The sequence below is a fragment of the Corvus kubaryi genome, unplaced genomic scaffold, assembly GCF_017639235.1.
Source record: "Corvus kubaryi isolate FWS band 111438036 unplaced genomic scaffold, C.kubaryi_AGA036_p1.0 37394, whole genome shotgun sequence".
Taxonomy (NCBI): Eukaryota; Metazoa; Chordata; class Aves; order Passeriformes; family Corvidae; genus Corvus; species Corvus kubaryi.
In genome coordinates, this window is record NW_024581133.1 from 15,372,171 (window position 1) to 15,388,077 (window position 15,907).

At 39.9% G+C, this 15,907-nt stretch overlaps 1 protein-coding gene across 5 annotated transcripts in view; it reads right to left on the reverse strand.

Annotated features, from left to right (window-relative positions):
• Positions 1-3,559: 3,559 nt before the first annotated feature.
• The window catches only part of OTUD7A (OTU deubiquitinase 7A), a 128,868-nt gene continuing 116,520 nt past the window's right edge, over positions 3,560-15,907 (reverse strand). For 4 of the 5 annotated variants that reach the window (XM_042039166.1, XM_042039167.1, XM_042039168.1 and 1 more), the window contains one exon: positions 3,560-14,504. In XM_042039166.1, coding sequence (XP_041895100.1) covers positions 13,074-14,504 — 1,431 coding nt within the window. In that variant the 3' untranslated portion in view covers positions 3,560-13,073. The remainder of the gene's footprint in view (positions 14,505-15,907) is intronic. The other variant, XM_042039169.1, reaches the window with a different exon arrangement.

The window sequence follows — 15,907 nt, forward strand, 5'->3', positions numbered from 1 at the left end:
TAGGAGGGATAATTAATGCTGAAGGAAATAAGGAAAAAAGTCAAGTTTTAAGTCTAGGAATGGAAAATTTGTTATTCTCCACAAAATCACTATGATTAAGGAGATCTAAAATGGAAGGGTTGTATTTCAGGAATAAAAATATGCTACAAGTCACTGTAAAAATTGCATGTTCATGGTGTTTGCTAAGAGAGGGGAAGCTTTTCAAGGAGACAGCACTTCACTTAACTACTATTAAATAGGAGTAAAGGCACAGCTGAATGGCCAGCTTTAAATCGCAGCTGTGCTGTGGCTGTGTTTTTAGCTAGGTCTGAGCTGTGCTCAGGCTCCCATTTCTCTCTCTGTGATCAGGCTTTGGGAGAGGCCAGCTGGGACCTGAGAACATGCCCAGGCCTGTGCATGAAGTTACATAGTGAGACAAAAATCACAGCCAAGCTATGTAGCACCCTCACCAGGTCCTTCAAATAATCTGCCTAAAGTACAGGGCCAGAAAAGTGGCTTTATGAACTGAGATAGGAGATCCTTTGAAAAAAACCCCCACCCTATTGGATACAGAAGCTGAAATGTGACAGAAAATGTGTGCAATGCTTTTAAAATTCTGTTATTTTACTGATATCGATGGTTTTTATATCCCTCAGCCTTACAACTTAGGCTTCTACCAGTGTTCATGTTACCATAGAAGAAAAAAGCTTTTCCTAGGTCATCTTCTGTTGGTGTGCTCACATCCCACTGCACTCCAAACAGCAGCTGCTTCAGAGCAGGGCCTCCTTGCTTGCCTGCTCAGCCTCTTCTGCACAGCACCTTGCAATCAACACACACAGGGATGGATGGCATCCTTGCCCTGCTCCAAGGGAAAACACTGGCTCTCTACTATCCAGTTGCAATTTACATTCAGTGTTACATATACTGTAGGGGTCACCTCAGTCTGGACTGAGCCCAGCTTGTAAATTCCTGACAGCACAGGGAACATTTGTGTGAGACACCTGACACAATTGGAACATGTTGGGGGCAGCGGTCAGGATCTAAAGCTGTACCTTCCTTTGAGGTGCCTCGAAAAAGACTTGCTTTGGGACATATGACACAAAAATTATCTTTAACTTAGGACTGCCTTTCCTGCAAGCACGACTGTGATCTAGGAAGGGCTATTGCTAGGAAAAATCCCTGGGAATTTTTATTCAGTACTATTCCTAATCATACCTTTCCTGCCTGATAAACACTTGCCCTCATGTCTCTGGTTACACAAAACCTCTTTGCAAACATGCTGGATGAGGATCTATTTATTTTTGAGCTCGGGGAGAGTAAATGTCATCTTCCATGAATAGATAGAACAATTGAAAGAATGAGGACATGCTACAGAGTATCTCTACTAATGAACAGTATTTCTAGTTTTAAAAAGGCTTGCACACGTGACAGGGTAATGAGCATTTCAGCTACTTGGTGCTACCTGCATTTTAGTAAGCACTATACAGTAAATGCAATGCTGCTGCATTTATATTCTGTATTTGCTTTCAATTATTTTTGATAATAAAATATGACAGCAGTATTGTCCACAAACCTTAGAAGCCCAGATTCATGAGATGTTTACGCTATAGCTAATGTGCACCTGAGTGCTCTGACAATTTCCTCAAAAAACAAGAGTCACTGTGTGAAGAACAGAAGCCAAAGGCAAAGCAGACTGGCTGCAGTACAGGTTGTATCAGGTATAAAGATCCACAGCCTGTCGTGACTGTGCAGAGCTAAGGCAGAGGCACATCAAACACCTCACAGGCCATCAGACAGCAACAGACTGAATTGCTACCTGGGAAATGAGCTTGGTGAGTTCAGCCAGCTCTCAGGTGACAATGACCAAACAGCAGCCACTGCCATCCACATCTGTGGATACCACACAGGGACACAGACACAGAGCTGACATGAACATGGGTGTTTTCCTCCTTAGCCGCATTCTGCTCCACAGAAAAGATCTAGATGCTGTAGGAGAATCAGTGTTGCCTATAAGCACAGCCCTGGCTAAAAGCCATCTTCCTTCTTGGATGTGTCCCACTCTCAACCCCACAAACTCTTTAGTTCAAATGGCAAATTTATAACACACTTGGTAACACATTAACCAGCCTTCTAGAAAGTGTCTGGGTACTGTATTCAAACCCAGCTAGCATCCAGAAGGAAAATTATCAGAACAAGTTATATGTCAGTTTGTTTTTTTACTTACTAATTAAAATGTATTAATAGCTGGGTCCTTCACTAGCCATTGCCATTTGCTCCACCTCCTTCCTCCTCAAACGATCTAAGTTTTTTATCATAATTGGCAGATGAGGTCTGGGTTCTAATGTCACATTTCAAAGAAACTTGACCATACCACGACTTACAGGCTGTTGAATCTTTTGGAAGAGGCGTGGATGCTTGGGTCTGCCATCCTTTCATTCCAGTCACTCCAACAGTTTTCAGCCTTTGCAGGTATCCTGAAGTCCTGTAGAATGAAGAAAGTAAATTCAGCATTGTTCTGGACAGCACTGAGACATATGGCTTTTCTGTTCCGATGGTTCTGTGACCTTCTTGAGCGAACACACTGACTTAACATTTTTCTGTGCAGAAAGACAGTATTTTGCAAGCATCAAATGGGGCACAGCAGAGGGAGGGCAGGAATCCTTTAGGAATTTCTCCAGCTCAGGGAGCTCAGGTAACTGCCTTGGCCTTTGCTTCAGCAAACAGATTTCTCCTACGCTGCAAATAGCTAAACATTTGGGCAAATACTATAGTTACAGGAATAATAATAATAATATTTTTGTTCTTTTTTTTTTGTCTTAGATTCACAGCACTTTTTAGTGCTGAGTTTTGATTAGCTTTTTAGCAGTCCTGTAAACCATTATTATCAGGTCCCACTGTAGCCCTCTAAGTCCTTCTCCTTGAAGAGGCCTTCATCATCCCTCCTAGGAGGCACATGGCTGGCATGTCAGCCACAGCTTCTACTTCCATTTCAGGATTCTTTTGCCCCTCTTAAGTTCTTCACTCAAGCTCTCCCTGGCCTTTTTCCTGCAATTACTGCCCTCAAGGGGCAGCCCCTGCAATGCCCTCTCCATTTCCAGTGTGTCCCTGCTCTGGGTAACTGTGATTCAGATGCTTTTCAGCGGTGCAATTCCATTGTCACCATTTCTGATGTACACTGAAATTAGACAAGGGAGAATCAGCCTCTACAACAGGTAAGAGAAACTAAATCTTTCCCACAGGACTTGTACTTGCTCTTGATCTGAGGTTTATAGCAATGTTAGGCTGCTTGAACTACTTTCGTTTTGTTTCCTCTGAGGTAACAGTTACAAACAGCTTGATTTCACCAAGTTTCCCAAAACTCCACCAAGTTAGGTGGAGTTTTGAGAAAGGGATTAAATTTTTTATTTAAATGCACTTTATTGCAGCAGCACATAAGGTTGTGCTGAGCCAACTGCCCCCTCCCCCAGATTTGCAGCAGCCCCTTATCTTTGCCCCTGCTTCTTCCCTGGGCTTCGGGGTCTGTCCAGCATCACCCTGAGAGAGCACACAGAAAGCACAAACAAGAATTCAAGCAAACAGGTACTTTAGAAATAAGTTAATTTTATTGAATAGGCATTGTAGCTTCTCTCAGATTCAAATAATGGAGAAGCCAATTCACACAGATTACAGAGCTATCAGTTACTTTGAGTAATCTTTCATAAAAGAAAGAAATTAAATACAGTTCTGCTATAAAAAGTGCGACAATTATAACTGGAAGTTTTTCAAAACAAAAGCAAGTTTTACTACCTATTGCAAAAATTGGTTTAGTGCTTTAATACTTTACAAAGTAACAATCCAACTGCTAAAAACAGCTCTTACACATCTTTGTCAAAGTATGGATCTGATTAAAAATGACATGTAAATTGAATTTGAATGAAAACTGCATGTAGAAAAGGCTCTCAAGAACTCACACTTTTCACAACAAGAAATGTTCGTTATTCTTTAATGTTAATTAATGCTCCTGTTTCTTTTGAACAGTGGATTTAAATAATATGGCAGTCAGATTAAAAATGATCAATTGTTTTTTTTGCAGACAAAAGTGACTGCAACCAATTGTGTTTTGAAATTATGAATAGGGAGGGGAAATGGGAAAAGATAAATTAATTCCTTTTTGCCTGAAAATGGTCAAACAAGAAACCTGAAAAATAATTTCAGCTTTAAATAAATTTCTGTAGTTTCTATTACATAGTTTATTGAAAGCCTAAATCAATATTTACTAAAAGCGTATAAACTTATAGAAGGCAACAAGAAACTCAGACTGAAAAATGAGAAGGGTGGTAAGACTACGAAGAAGTTGAATTCTCAGCCAACCAAAATCAATGAGACTTACTTATTCCTTATTAACACTTTCTTAAGCCCCAGTGAGAGCCAACTACTTTCTTTCTTTGAAATACAGACTTCAAGTACAAATACATTTATTGTACATTTCTATGGGTTAAAAATGCTGAGTTTACCAGGTTATTAGATAGAATCACATTACCAGTCTTGATATTTTAAACTTTATATAATTAGCTTTGGTTATAATTGAACAGCGACTCTCAGTTAATGAGTAAATAAACTTCTCTAAGCCAAGGGTGTGATATCTGTGTTACTTTAGTTCTTGTTTTGGGGGACAAGCCACTCCTATATGCAACCTGAACTGAGAAAGCCAAATCTTTATTGGAAAATCTATCACAGTCTTTAAGGACAAAGAGTTGTAGAATTTGTTTAAGAAAGGAGAAGACAAAAAAAAAGTTAGCAATAGGAAAGAAGATGTACAAACAATTTGGGGGGGCATATTGTACAATAGCAACAGTAGAGTTATGATGAATTAACTACATATACCTTTTGTATACAATACTTCAGACTGTCCTTCAAGCTTTGCCCATGTCTGAGAGGCATTGGGTTTTAACAACACAAAGTGTACCAAATAGCAGAATTCATGTAAACAGCAGTGATACTTTCAATGGTTCATTCAGCTTTTTCCATACAAAAATGTTAGTCACAAGAATCAATAAGGAAGAACAAGGCCTCCCAAGGAGAACAAAGTCTTTCAGCCCCACAAGAGACAACTTCAAGGCATTGTGAAAAGTTCATAACAATATTTTATGTCTTAAAATTGAATGCAAAGTAAAACTCGAGATGGATTCCAAAAAGAAAACAAGAGCTCTATGCAGATTTTAAAAACTGCTTCCTAGCTGAATCATGCTAAGCTGGAACTTTACAAACACAGGAGTTAGAGACTAAGAGCAATGGGCTTGGAAAAGACACAGAAGTAATTACTCCTCCCCAGGAAGGAGCACAAACCTAATCTCAATCATTGGGATGGAGTTTTATACAAAGCTGGCCTACAACACCAGGGTTGGGAACTCACAGCTGTTTAGGTCTATGTGGCTAATTTCATCCATTATTTAGTCTAGGCCTAAATCCTGTTTGTTCTCCTTGGTTATGGTGAGTGGGCAGAGTTGGGCACCATGTGCATGCAAAGCTCTCCGAGCGGCTCCGAGGGAAAAGCATTTCTGTACTGTACACACACTGTGCACTATACAAAGACTGTATTTACAGTACTCAGGATCTTAAGAAAATAAACAATAAAACCATTGCCTAATTTTTGTTAGTATTAAAAGTGCACACAATTTGCAAAGTTGAGATGAGTGCTTCTGTCACACCCACATGGCTGTATTTCAATTCATACCTGATTGCAAAGGCCATTTAAAGGAGATGGGCATTCTCTGAGCCTGAGATGCCACATTCTGCTGCTGCATCTCCTGCACATTTTAACCAAAAGCATGGGCAAGAGGCTTTTCATTACTCAAACCTGGAAGCAGATGGCAACAAGGCAGCATTCCACTTCATCTTTACTACAAAGATACTGTTCAGACACCATGGGCCAGAATGAACTGCATCTGTGGTAAAAGCAAGAATGACCAAGAGCTGCTGTTTCAGCTATGGTGGCTATGGCTCTCAGGCTCCTGACATGCTGTCAGGCTTCTGTCCCAAGGGGTTCTAATTTTACTCTGTGGCAAAGCAATTACATGGAATTTACCTTCAAAGGTGGCTTTTACCTTTCAGCAGGGGAAGTGCAACTCCAGTGTAATTCCATGTTCATGTTTATATAGATTCCACATGTGAAAAAAGGAAGAACTGGATAATTAACATACAAGCTTAATCTTTAAACTTCCCTCTCCTTCTCTTTCTAAAGAAATCGTGTTTGGAAGGGGCAAAATGAAGTACACAATGCACATGGGAGCTAGGCACTGTTTAGTTCCAACACTGGATCATATTTTTCCAATCTCAGATGATTCTTCCAATAGAATTTGCTTTAAGAAGGGAAGAGAAGTTCCTTTTCTCCCTTACTCCCGAATAGAAAACCTCTGCAACAAAGTAAGAGGCTACATTAGATGCAGAGATGAATGGCAAAAACATTTCTCTGTTTTCCCAGAATACAGGAAATTTTTCCAAACTTACAGTCTTGACAGGAAATAGGTTTTGATACATGTTAATTATTTTCCCTCCCTTTAGTATTTTGGCGCCCTGGTTACTCCACTAGCTACGATTATCTCTCTTTACTCCATCTCCTCTTTTGACTAAGGTTTCCTGGCAGTGACACTAACACTTATCAGAGTCAAAATTTTTAAAAGAAAATTTTCTGTTAAGATTACAGGGTATTTAGATGAATATGTCTAGAGACACACAGACTACAGCAGGCTTGAGTGTCCTACAGTCATGGTTAAATGAGGAAGTGGGACAGAGGCTGCATCCAGTTAAGTGACTCTCAGTCCCCAGAGAGTCGTAATTTTAAGGCTGTTTGGAGCACGGTGGCTTTTACCCACATGGCCTGTTCCACAGTGCAAATGTGCATCAGCCATTTCAATTCTCTTGGTACAGTACAGGCATTCAGGTAATGGGAGAGAAACCAGCAACCAGAACAGCATATTCACTTGGGAGGAGAAACCCAACCAGACAAAGTAACAGGATCATGATACCCAAGGGAAAAATAAGGTCTTATTTCTCCACTCCAACAGGGGAATACAAGAGCTCCATTAAGAATGCAACAGTTAAACAATTATATGGTGTTTTGGTATGAGGCAAGTCTCTCCATACTCAAATAATAACTTTATGAATAAGCCCAATTATTTGTTCACACATGGAAAATCACTAAAGATAAAATATAAATTCCATTAACTGAAGTGTAGAGTGTTAATAAAGAAAAGACCTGAATATGCATTAGAATAACACTCACTTGATTTTCTGAAGAGGGAGATTTTCTTCTCACAGAAATTGATGCTCAGTACACCTTAAAACCAGCCTATTGATCAGGAGAAGCCCAGATGCACCATCATTAGGCATCCAGATTTGAAAATTTTGGTTGCAGTACATACCTTAATAGTAATTCTTAAACAAACAAACAAATCCCAACAAACTAAACCACAAAAGTTAGGGAATTTAAAAAAATACACAGACTTCTAATTTAACATATGCATTAGTTTGTGATGCCTTTTTTTTGCACAGTTCATCAGTAATCGATATGTACAGTACAAAGAACTATGAAGAAATAAAATCTGAACACTTCAATCTGCAAGAAGCTAATGCATATTTGATACATATTAAAGAGGATGTATCTAGCAATTAGGGATGACATTTCTATGATCTAGAGTGACTTTTTTCCCCGAGATGCTAAATGATTGCATGGGTTATTCATTCTCGATTTTCATTCTGAATGAATAATAAATAGCTGATTCTCTTTTTTTTTAAAAAAAAAAAAAAAAGCAAACCAATCCTACTCCAATGGGTTCAGGGTGTATATTAAGAATGTCCCAAGTCAATTAATATCTGTGCAGAAATGTTTCATTTAGTAAGGAAATTTTCCAGATGAATGTTTATTCAGAAGCTGCTTATAAAAGGGGCTATTGGCAAGGAGTGGAAGAGAAGAATTAAATAGAGAGGAACAGTGTTGTACCAAATTATCTAAAGAAAAATTTAAAGCTCTTCAATTTAAAAAAAAATTGTATATTCAACTCACATTAGATACAGATGTGCACAACAGACAGAGCAGTTAGAAACAACAAGTACATTTACAAAGCTTTCTTTTCATGGTTAATTTCTACCAGCATTTCTGAAAGTAACCTACTTAAAATGATGACCCTGTTTATAATAAAGGCGCAAAATATTGCTCTGTAGCATATTTTGAAAATAATATAAAAATAATTTCTATATTACAATTTAAACTTGGCTTGTAAAATTCCAACATAATACAGCCTTAAGTCTACAAATAGAACATACTTACAAACACCTTTGTGTTGTTTTTCTCTCGTTTTTAACAATATAATATTTTAGTCATATACACTGGAAATCCATGTGCAAATTAAAATAGATATTAATATCTGTTACTGAAATAATTTCATTTCTATGCTATAGTTTGGTGATCCTCCACGTAAGCTGCCATTCTCTAAAACAAATACTCTTCACATACACTGACAGAGACTTAAAATACACTAAGATGAAAAGCCATCTACAATCAGCATCAGTTATTTTGCTTCTCTGTACCTATGTTTATCTGAGATTATCATGGTTTCTATTAACATATGGGTTTCCACCTGTGCAAAACACTCACAGTGTTATGAAGACCTTACCCCCTTCACTAGCTTGTACTTTACTTTTGTGCCCAGTTTGCAATATTTTAAATGTCAATGAAGCACCTGATTTAAGGCCCCCAGTACTAATAGGATTCTGTCCACACATTACAGAGGACAGCAAATGTAGCCCAAAGAGGCCTAAGGCTTCCCTCTACTCCTCAAGCAAAATTCTCATCAATTCTCTCCTTGAAAGAGTAACGTCAGACAGCCTGTGCAGAACAGACACTGCCAAAGGCTCAGGCCTTGATCAAAAACATTTAATCTTTTCCTTAACACTTGCTGAACGTTTCTGAAGATAAGCAGTCTCCTTGCTGTCAGGGAGACCATTCACATTGGCAAAGGAGAGCACCAGTGTAGCTGTTTCAGAATCGGGGAGGTGGAGGGCAGTATTTTGTCAGATCTGTGCTGTGCATTTTTGCTATCTACACATTCATCACCCGAGAAGTAGCTGACCCTGAATGTGCCTCTGTGCGAGGAGTGGACACTGCAGCCAGGTGTCACACAGGGCCTGTGCAGCGTGTCCCCAGCGCTTTCCGGGCCAGGCACCACTGCTCACACCTCAGCTCACAGCTCCACAGAGACAACTGAAGGCTCCACTTGGCCTGCTTAGACTTCTTAAGACACAAGCAACACAAAACTTTTCAAGTACAGCATCTTTCTTTTACTGATGCTCCTAATGTTACCTTTGACTTAGGAAGAAGCAGCTAATTGCTAAAGAAAGCTGGGACAATATTGCCGTTGCATTTTTAGAACAAAAAGTTCACCAACTGTTTTAAAACCCAAAATCTGAAGTTACTTTTGATAACCTACAAAACCTTCTTCTGAACGAGCTGCTTGTTAGCCATATGCTATAATTGATACCTACCTCTGAAAATATATTTGTAAACTCTAACAGTGGTTTATTAACTCTTTATAAAGCATTTTAAATGGAACTTTAATATAAAGCATGACTGAAACCCATTACGTATCACAGGCATTCTCTGTTACAAACAGACCTTTGCATCAGAGTTTAGAACAAAGAAAAAAAAAGCATAATAGGTTCAAGCCTTTTTTAAATTAGAAAAATTGCACATTCACACTTTAAAAGAATTCCAGTTTCCCCCAACTTAAATATCTCCTGGTGATTTTGGATCCATTCTGGGAAGGTGTAGCCTACCTAGTATTTACTCTGTACTGCTGAAATGTGGACTACAGTGATAAATGTTCAATCACTATCTAGGAGAGATGGGAAAAAAGCACATACAAATGCAAAAATGGGTGTGTGCATTGCAGCCACTCGAGCTAACAGAAGGAATGAGCAGGGTCCCCCCAGTGCAAAGCTGATTTCTGTACTTCTGGGACTACGTGGGAACTCTTCAGCTCTGGAGGGTGTAGAGAGAGCAGGTCAGGCACAGGGCCAGCTGGCCTGTGGAGTGCATACACTTCCAATTGTCAGGAAAAATAACCCAAAAGAGCATGTAGTAAACAGAAGAATACATATGAAGGTAATTACCTCTAACATATAGCTAAGGAACGACACAATTTCTTTCAGTGCTGGTGAATGCAACTCATGAGCAGTTGGGAATTCTCTCTAAAAAAATAGGTAGAAAATTTTCTTTTATAGCTACAGTCTTCTTTTAATGGAACAACACTTCTTCAGGAGGGGACACAGTTTCTGCATGTTTGGTCTCTTTAATGCCAGCTATGGCACAACTGCCAGAAATGGCCCAGAAATAGAAAGGTGAAACCTCCCCAACCCCAGTATTACTTATCCGGAAAAAAAAGACAACTACTGGGAAAAGAGGTGAAGATTTTAACTGCCAAATTGCATTGTAGGCCTGCAACTCCTTTCAAGGGACAACAGAATCATGGGATGTTTGAAGAAAACTCTAAAAGAAAACAGCAATTATAAATTATTCAAAGATATCCCAACAAAAAGATTTTAAGGAAATAGGCACAACTAAAAAGTGTTCTGTCAGTATTTCATACAACAGGTATTTTAAAGTGAGCAATGCTGAGAAACAAATCCTATGAAAATAGGAAACAACAAAATCTCATGGTAATTGCTTATTTTTACATATGTACTGCTTTTTTCCTCATTCAGAAAGGATGTAACTTACTTAAATATATGGGCTGGTGTGGTTTGTTGTTAATGTAGTATTTCTTAAGCACAACTTTACACAGAAATGATTCTCAGAGTATCACACCCTACTGCTACTCTGGTGCCCTAAGAATTCTTAAATATTTCTGTTTTTGTTGGAAGTTTTATCCCGCCAGTTTTCGCAGTTTCAGCAGCGAATACAATCAAGTATATTTAATGTCTTTTAACATAGTCTGGCTTGTTTTAGCACAATTTGCAATCCCAGTTTTCTTTGACAATTAGAACTCAAATGTAATAATCACAACAGCAAAGCAAAACAGGACACTGCTTACCAGTGTATGCAGCAGGAGACACGGGATTTGGAAGATGCTTACCTTAAGGACAGAAGTCACATGGAGCTTTAATACACACCAGTATTTCCCTTTTATGAAGGAATGCAAGTTCAGTAAGATTCAGTGCATGCTCAGTATACAGCAAGGAATATGAAGTACAGGTCTGGATTCATGGAACAGCTAACATGGCAAAGATCCTAACTTTTTATAAGAAGTGGCCAAGAGACTTATTTTGAAACCTCCCATTCAGGAGAAAACCTAAAAATATGGTCAATTTTAAGTATGCGCTCAGTTCTACCAGTTTGGAACACTGGAAAAAGCTCATGTGCTTCTTCTGAAAGCCAGGACATGGCAGCAGAATCTTGTGCATCTTTTTTCACAGGCGACTTTAGGCTTGGTTTCAGGGTTAATTAGGATTAACTGTATGCAAATGAAATGGTGCCACCCATGTCAAAAATTAAAATTGGGCTGCAGCAGAAAAATAATCAGAAACAAAGACTCTTTGGCAAAGAATCTTTCCTGTGTGGGCCAGAAAAGTGTTATTCCTTAATGAGGAAGGCAGAACTCCTGTTCTGCACCTTGAGGTGGCAGTCAGCAGTCCTGAAGGCAGTACTTTACCTGTTCTGCAAAATTAGCTCTTAAAATGAGCCAGTGTTCACAAGCCTAACACCACCAAAGAGCTCCTGTTACTACATTCTGCCAGCTGATGGTGGAGGGGTGCAAACCCAGTCCTGTGTCCCAGAAAACTTCCTCATGTCATCCATCTACTTCAACAGTATCTGCGGTGTCTGCTTTGCAGAAATGTTTCTGTGAGCAAAGTTTTATTTTCAAAAGTATTGCAAACACTTACGTAAATATTTGGATCTCAGACTTGTGCAAATCTGTGCTAGGAGCTGCCATTCCTGCTCGAGGTATTTTACAGCCATCTGGGAACCTCCTGTGGGGAGATGACTCACTCTAGTAGAAGACTTGAAAAGAGGTGGAGCCAACAGTCTTCAAGATAAGGCTCAAGTAGTTACATTTGCAATAATTACCACTCAATAATGTCGAGAAGCAATATGTAAATAATTATTAGATTTGTGCACTAGCTAAGGGAATAAACTAATGCATTACATTTGTTTTGGCAAGCAGCTCAGCTCTAAAATGATCCTAAATTTCCTAGCTTGTCAAATTTTTCATATCTAATAATTTTTTAATACTTTAATTTTATTTTAATATTTCTCTGCAGTTTAACAGCAACAAAAATACCTCTGAAATTCAGGTGCACAAAACTATACTGTGTGAGGGGCTTGGGGACACGAAGTCATTATGAATTTTCTTACAAAACCTGTTTTAAAACTCAGTGCAAATAAAACTGACTCAAATCTATTTTTTTTAAAATAAAAATTTAGAAATAATTGGTCAGAACTTAAAGTTAGGGAGAGCTACAGCCCTCATGAATTCAGACCTTTCACTCCCATTTTTCCAGAAACATTCCATTTCAGACTGAAATAAGTACAAACATTAGTAACAATGCAATATGCCGCCATGTTAAAAATGTTCAGTATGCAAAATCACTACCCTCCTGAAAAAAAAGGCTATGAAAAATTTAGGTTTTACTGAGGAAAAAATACTCTCAATAATAGCTATATCATTTCAAATGTCTGCAAGGCAGATGCTACCCTACTACAACACCACATCTTCACTAGTATGACTTTCCCCTATCATTCTACTACCTGAGTGATGTCAGTGTAAATTCAGGCACCATTAGTAAATTTTTGACCAAACATATACACAGCACTGACAAAGGAGTAAACAACCCTTCAGCTTACCAGTATATGTAAAAAAGACACTGACAAAATGGAAAAGAATATTTTTTTATGATAAATTAATCCTATTATTTCGTCATTGCCTCGGAAAAGCGAAGAGCTAGACACTATTTACTCATCAATCCTTTATTCTCTTTTTAAGGATTCCTTTTACTGCAATCCAACACTGTTTACTTTGTAAGTAAGAAAATGGTAAAACTAAGTAGTCACGGAAGAATCCTCAATGCCTGTGTCCTTTGCTGTCCCTCTCCCTGCGCTTTAACTCCTCTTTGTAGCAGTAGGAACAGTAATTTTCAGTCTCAGGACGACCATAGAAGGAACAGTTCTCCTTCTTACAGCGGTTCTGCTGGATGGAATATATTGGGCAAACTGTGCTTCTGCCTTGGTTTTTATCGTTCAGCCAGGTCTGAGGAGCGTCCTCATCAGCGTACTCTAAGCAGTCTCTGATGTCCCCGGTGTTGAAGCCGTTTGTGTAGGTCTGGGACTTGTGTTCGGCAGGCCTGGCGTAGCTCAGCGACTCCACCGTGTTCACCGTGCGCATCCCAGGCAGCCGCGCGGGGCTGTAGCTCTGCGAGGACAGGGATCTGTTCTGCTGAGGGTAGGTGGCACAGGTTTTCAGGGTGCCAACCACTGGCTTGTAGGTATCGTCCTGGAAGCTCGATGGCTTGGAGTTGACGTCATGCAAATGGATGACACTTTGCCTTTGAACAGGTGGGGTATGGCTATAGTGGGCAGACACCGGGATGGGGCCGCTTTTCTTGGCACCGTTACTAGGGGAAGAAAAGGACCCAGGAGTGGGACTAGTGCGGTCTTTAAATTTTAAAACCAGTTGAGTTGTATGGCTTTGAGGCAAGACGGGTGATGCCCTATCCTGAGGAGATGGTTCTAATTTTTCTTTTGAAAATGCTTCTGGCTCCAGTTTCCTACTAGAGGAGCCATTCAGTGCAGCCTTTTTCTCAGCTTCCTTTCTTTTCTGTTCCTGTTCTGCATTGAAGCGCTCCTGGGCACTGCTCAGGTAATAGCCGATCATCTCCTCGTGGAACTGATGCCTGTGACTGGTCAAAAGAAGGCCAGCAAAAATAAACTTTCGTTCACCCTGCATGGCAGCTCTCAAAATATTTAGGCTGAGTTTCACATCCGTGCTGTACTTCCATGGGTCAGACTGCTTGTCAGAGAAGGGTTTAGTGTTCACCTTTTCAGTGGGGGAACTGCTGGCTCTGTCAGTCGGAGATGGAGTGGTCTTTTCAGACGGAGATGTGCTTGCAGACTGTCCAGATTCCTCTTTGCTCCCTTTGCGAGACTTGGACTTCTTCTCTTTGACTTTCTCTACTGCGTCACCATTTTTTCCATTCCCTGAATTGGCTCTGCTCATCTTCCCATGCACCAGACCTCCAAGACCACCCATGTTCTTTTTCAGTTTAATTCCCAGGGTTTTACTGAGGCTTCCTATTTTATTGGCAACTGAATCCGTCCTGGTTTTGTCTTTATCCTTCCTTTGTTTGTCCTTTTCTTTTTCTTTACCGTTTTTGCCGTTATTGCCATTGGAATTACTACAGATGGAATCTCGGTCTGAGTCCATTGAATCAGCCAGAGACTGCACGTCTTCTCCAGCTGAAGCTGTAGGGGATTCCGGTTGAGCCAAAGGGGCCTGCTATGGAAAAGGAATTATAATTAGATACAGCAAAATCAATTTCATACAAGAACTGGTGCAAAAATACCCACCCCAAATTCAATACAGATTTTGATGTTGATTTTAAATATATGTTTTAATTTATGCACTGACATTTTTGACTGGTTTCATCACTAAATAAAGCTTTTCTGGCTGTGCTTACTATGTATTTTGCTTGTTCCTACAGTAGCTTTTGGCTCATTTCAGGCACATTTGTAGAATAAAGATCAGTCACTCAGAGGCTCTGTGAAAGTCAGTGTCTGAGTCACGGGGGGAAGCGAGTCCCCTCCTGCCCTGGTGAGCCAGGACAGGGAGGATCAGCAGTGCAGGCTGTCCCTCAGCCAGTGGGAAAGGAGCTGGGCAGGATGCGATGGAAGGGGAAGGAGCTGCTGCTGAAAGCTGTGAGTGGGATACAGCACACAAACCTGTGTACAGCAATATTTCAAAATTGATTATGTTCAAAACTCAGCTTATTTAAATTCACTCTTTATTTATTCAGGTCTCTGGAGCATGAAAATCAAAGGTATGATGTACCAGAGCTAAACACCTCATCTGAAATATCAGACATTAAACTCAAGCAAGTAGGCTGAGGAATACAATGATGTGTATTCATATTTCTTGGAAAGGCAATGCAGATAAAATGGGTCACAAGTCTGAGTTCCACTTTATATTTTAGGTAACATGATAAAACACCTTTCTTGAAAATGCAGTAACATGGATCCTAGGGTAATTTAAAATGGGACTCTGTTCATTTACTCCTGCTAACAGCCTTGCTTTCAAGCACCATGAAGCTAAAATCTGCTAGAGATAAATATGAAACAACTAACTACAAGGACACGGGGAGGGTTAAGCTCTGTACATTTATATATTTCTCGTATAGATACCTGCCTGCCTCTGTTCCTGGGTACTTCCATGTCCTCTCTCCCAGGAACCAACACTCAATAGGGAGCAGAGGTGTTATTCCCATGGAGCAGAGGTGAAAGTGCTGCCGTGACCTGACCGTGATCATGGAGCAAATATGAGCAGGGAGAGGTAACCCAGATTTCACAAGGGCTCACCACTTACAACTGCAGGGCCATTTTGACTCTCCTTTTTCTGATGTGGTAGCTACTACTGTAGAAACTGAAGAAAAATGGATTTTTCCCCTTTTGCAGCTTGTAAAAATACTTTCTCCTTTTGCATTCTGTTGCTCTCTTCAAACCCCATCTGTGTAGGCTGTTACCTCCATCCTCTCCTAGCAACCTTTTGCTCCAGCCCAACCCCTCCACCTATCCAATGCAATTTGCAGAGAAATTTATAGCTGACTTGGTGCCAGCTGGGCATGGTTCTAAAACAGCTCTCTGGAAGAGGCAGGCTCCAGTTCAGTGCCAGTCTGGCCTTTTGTC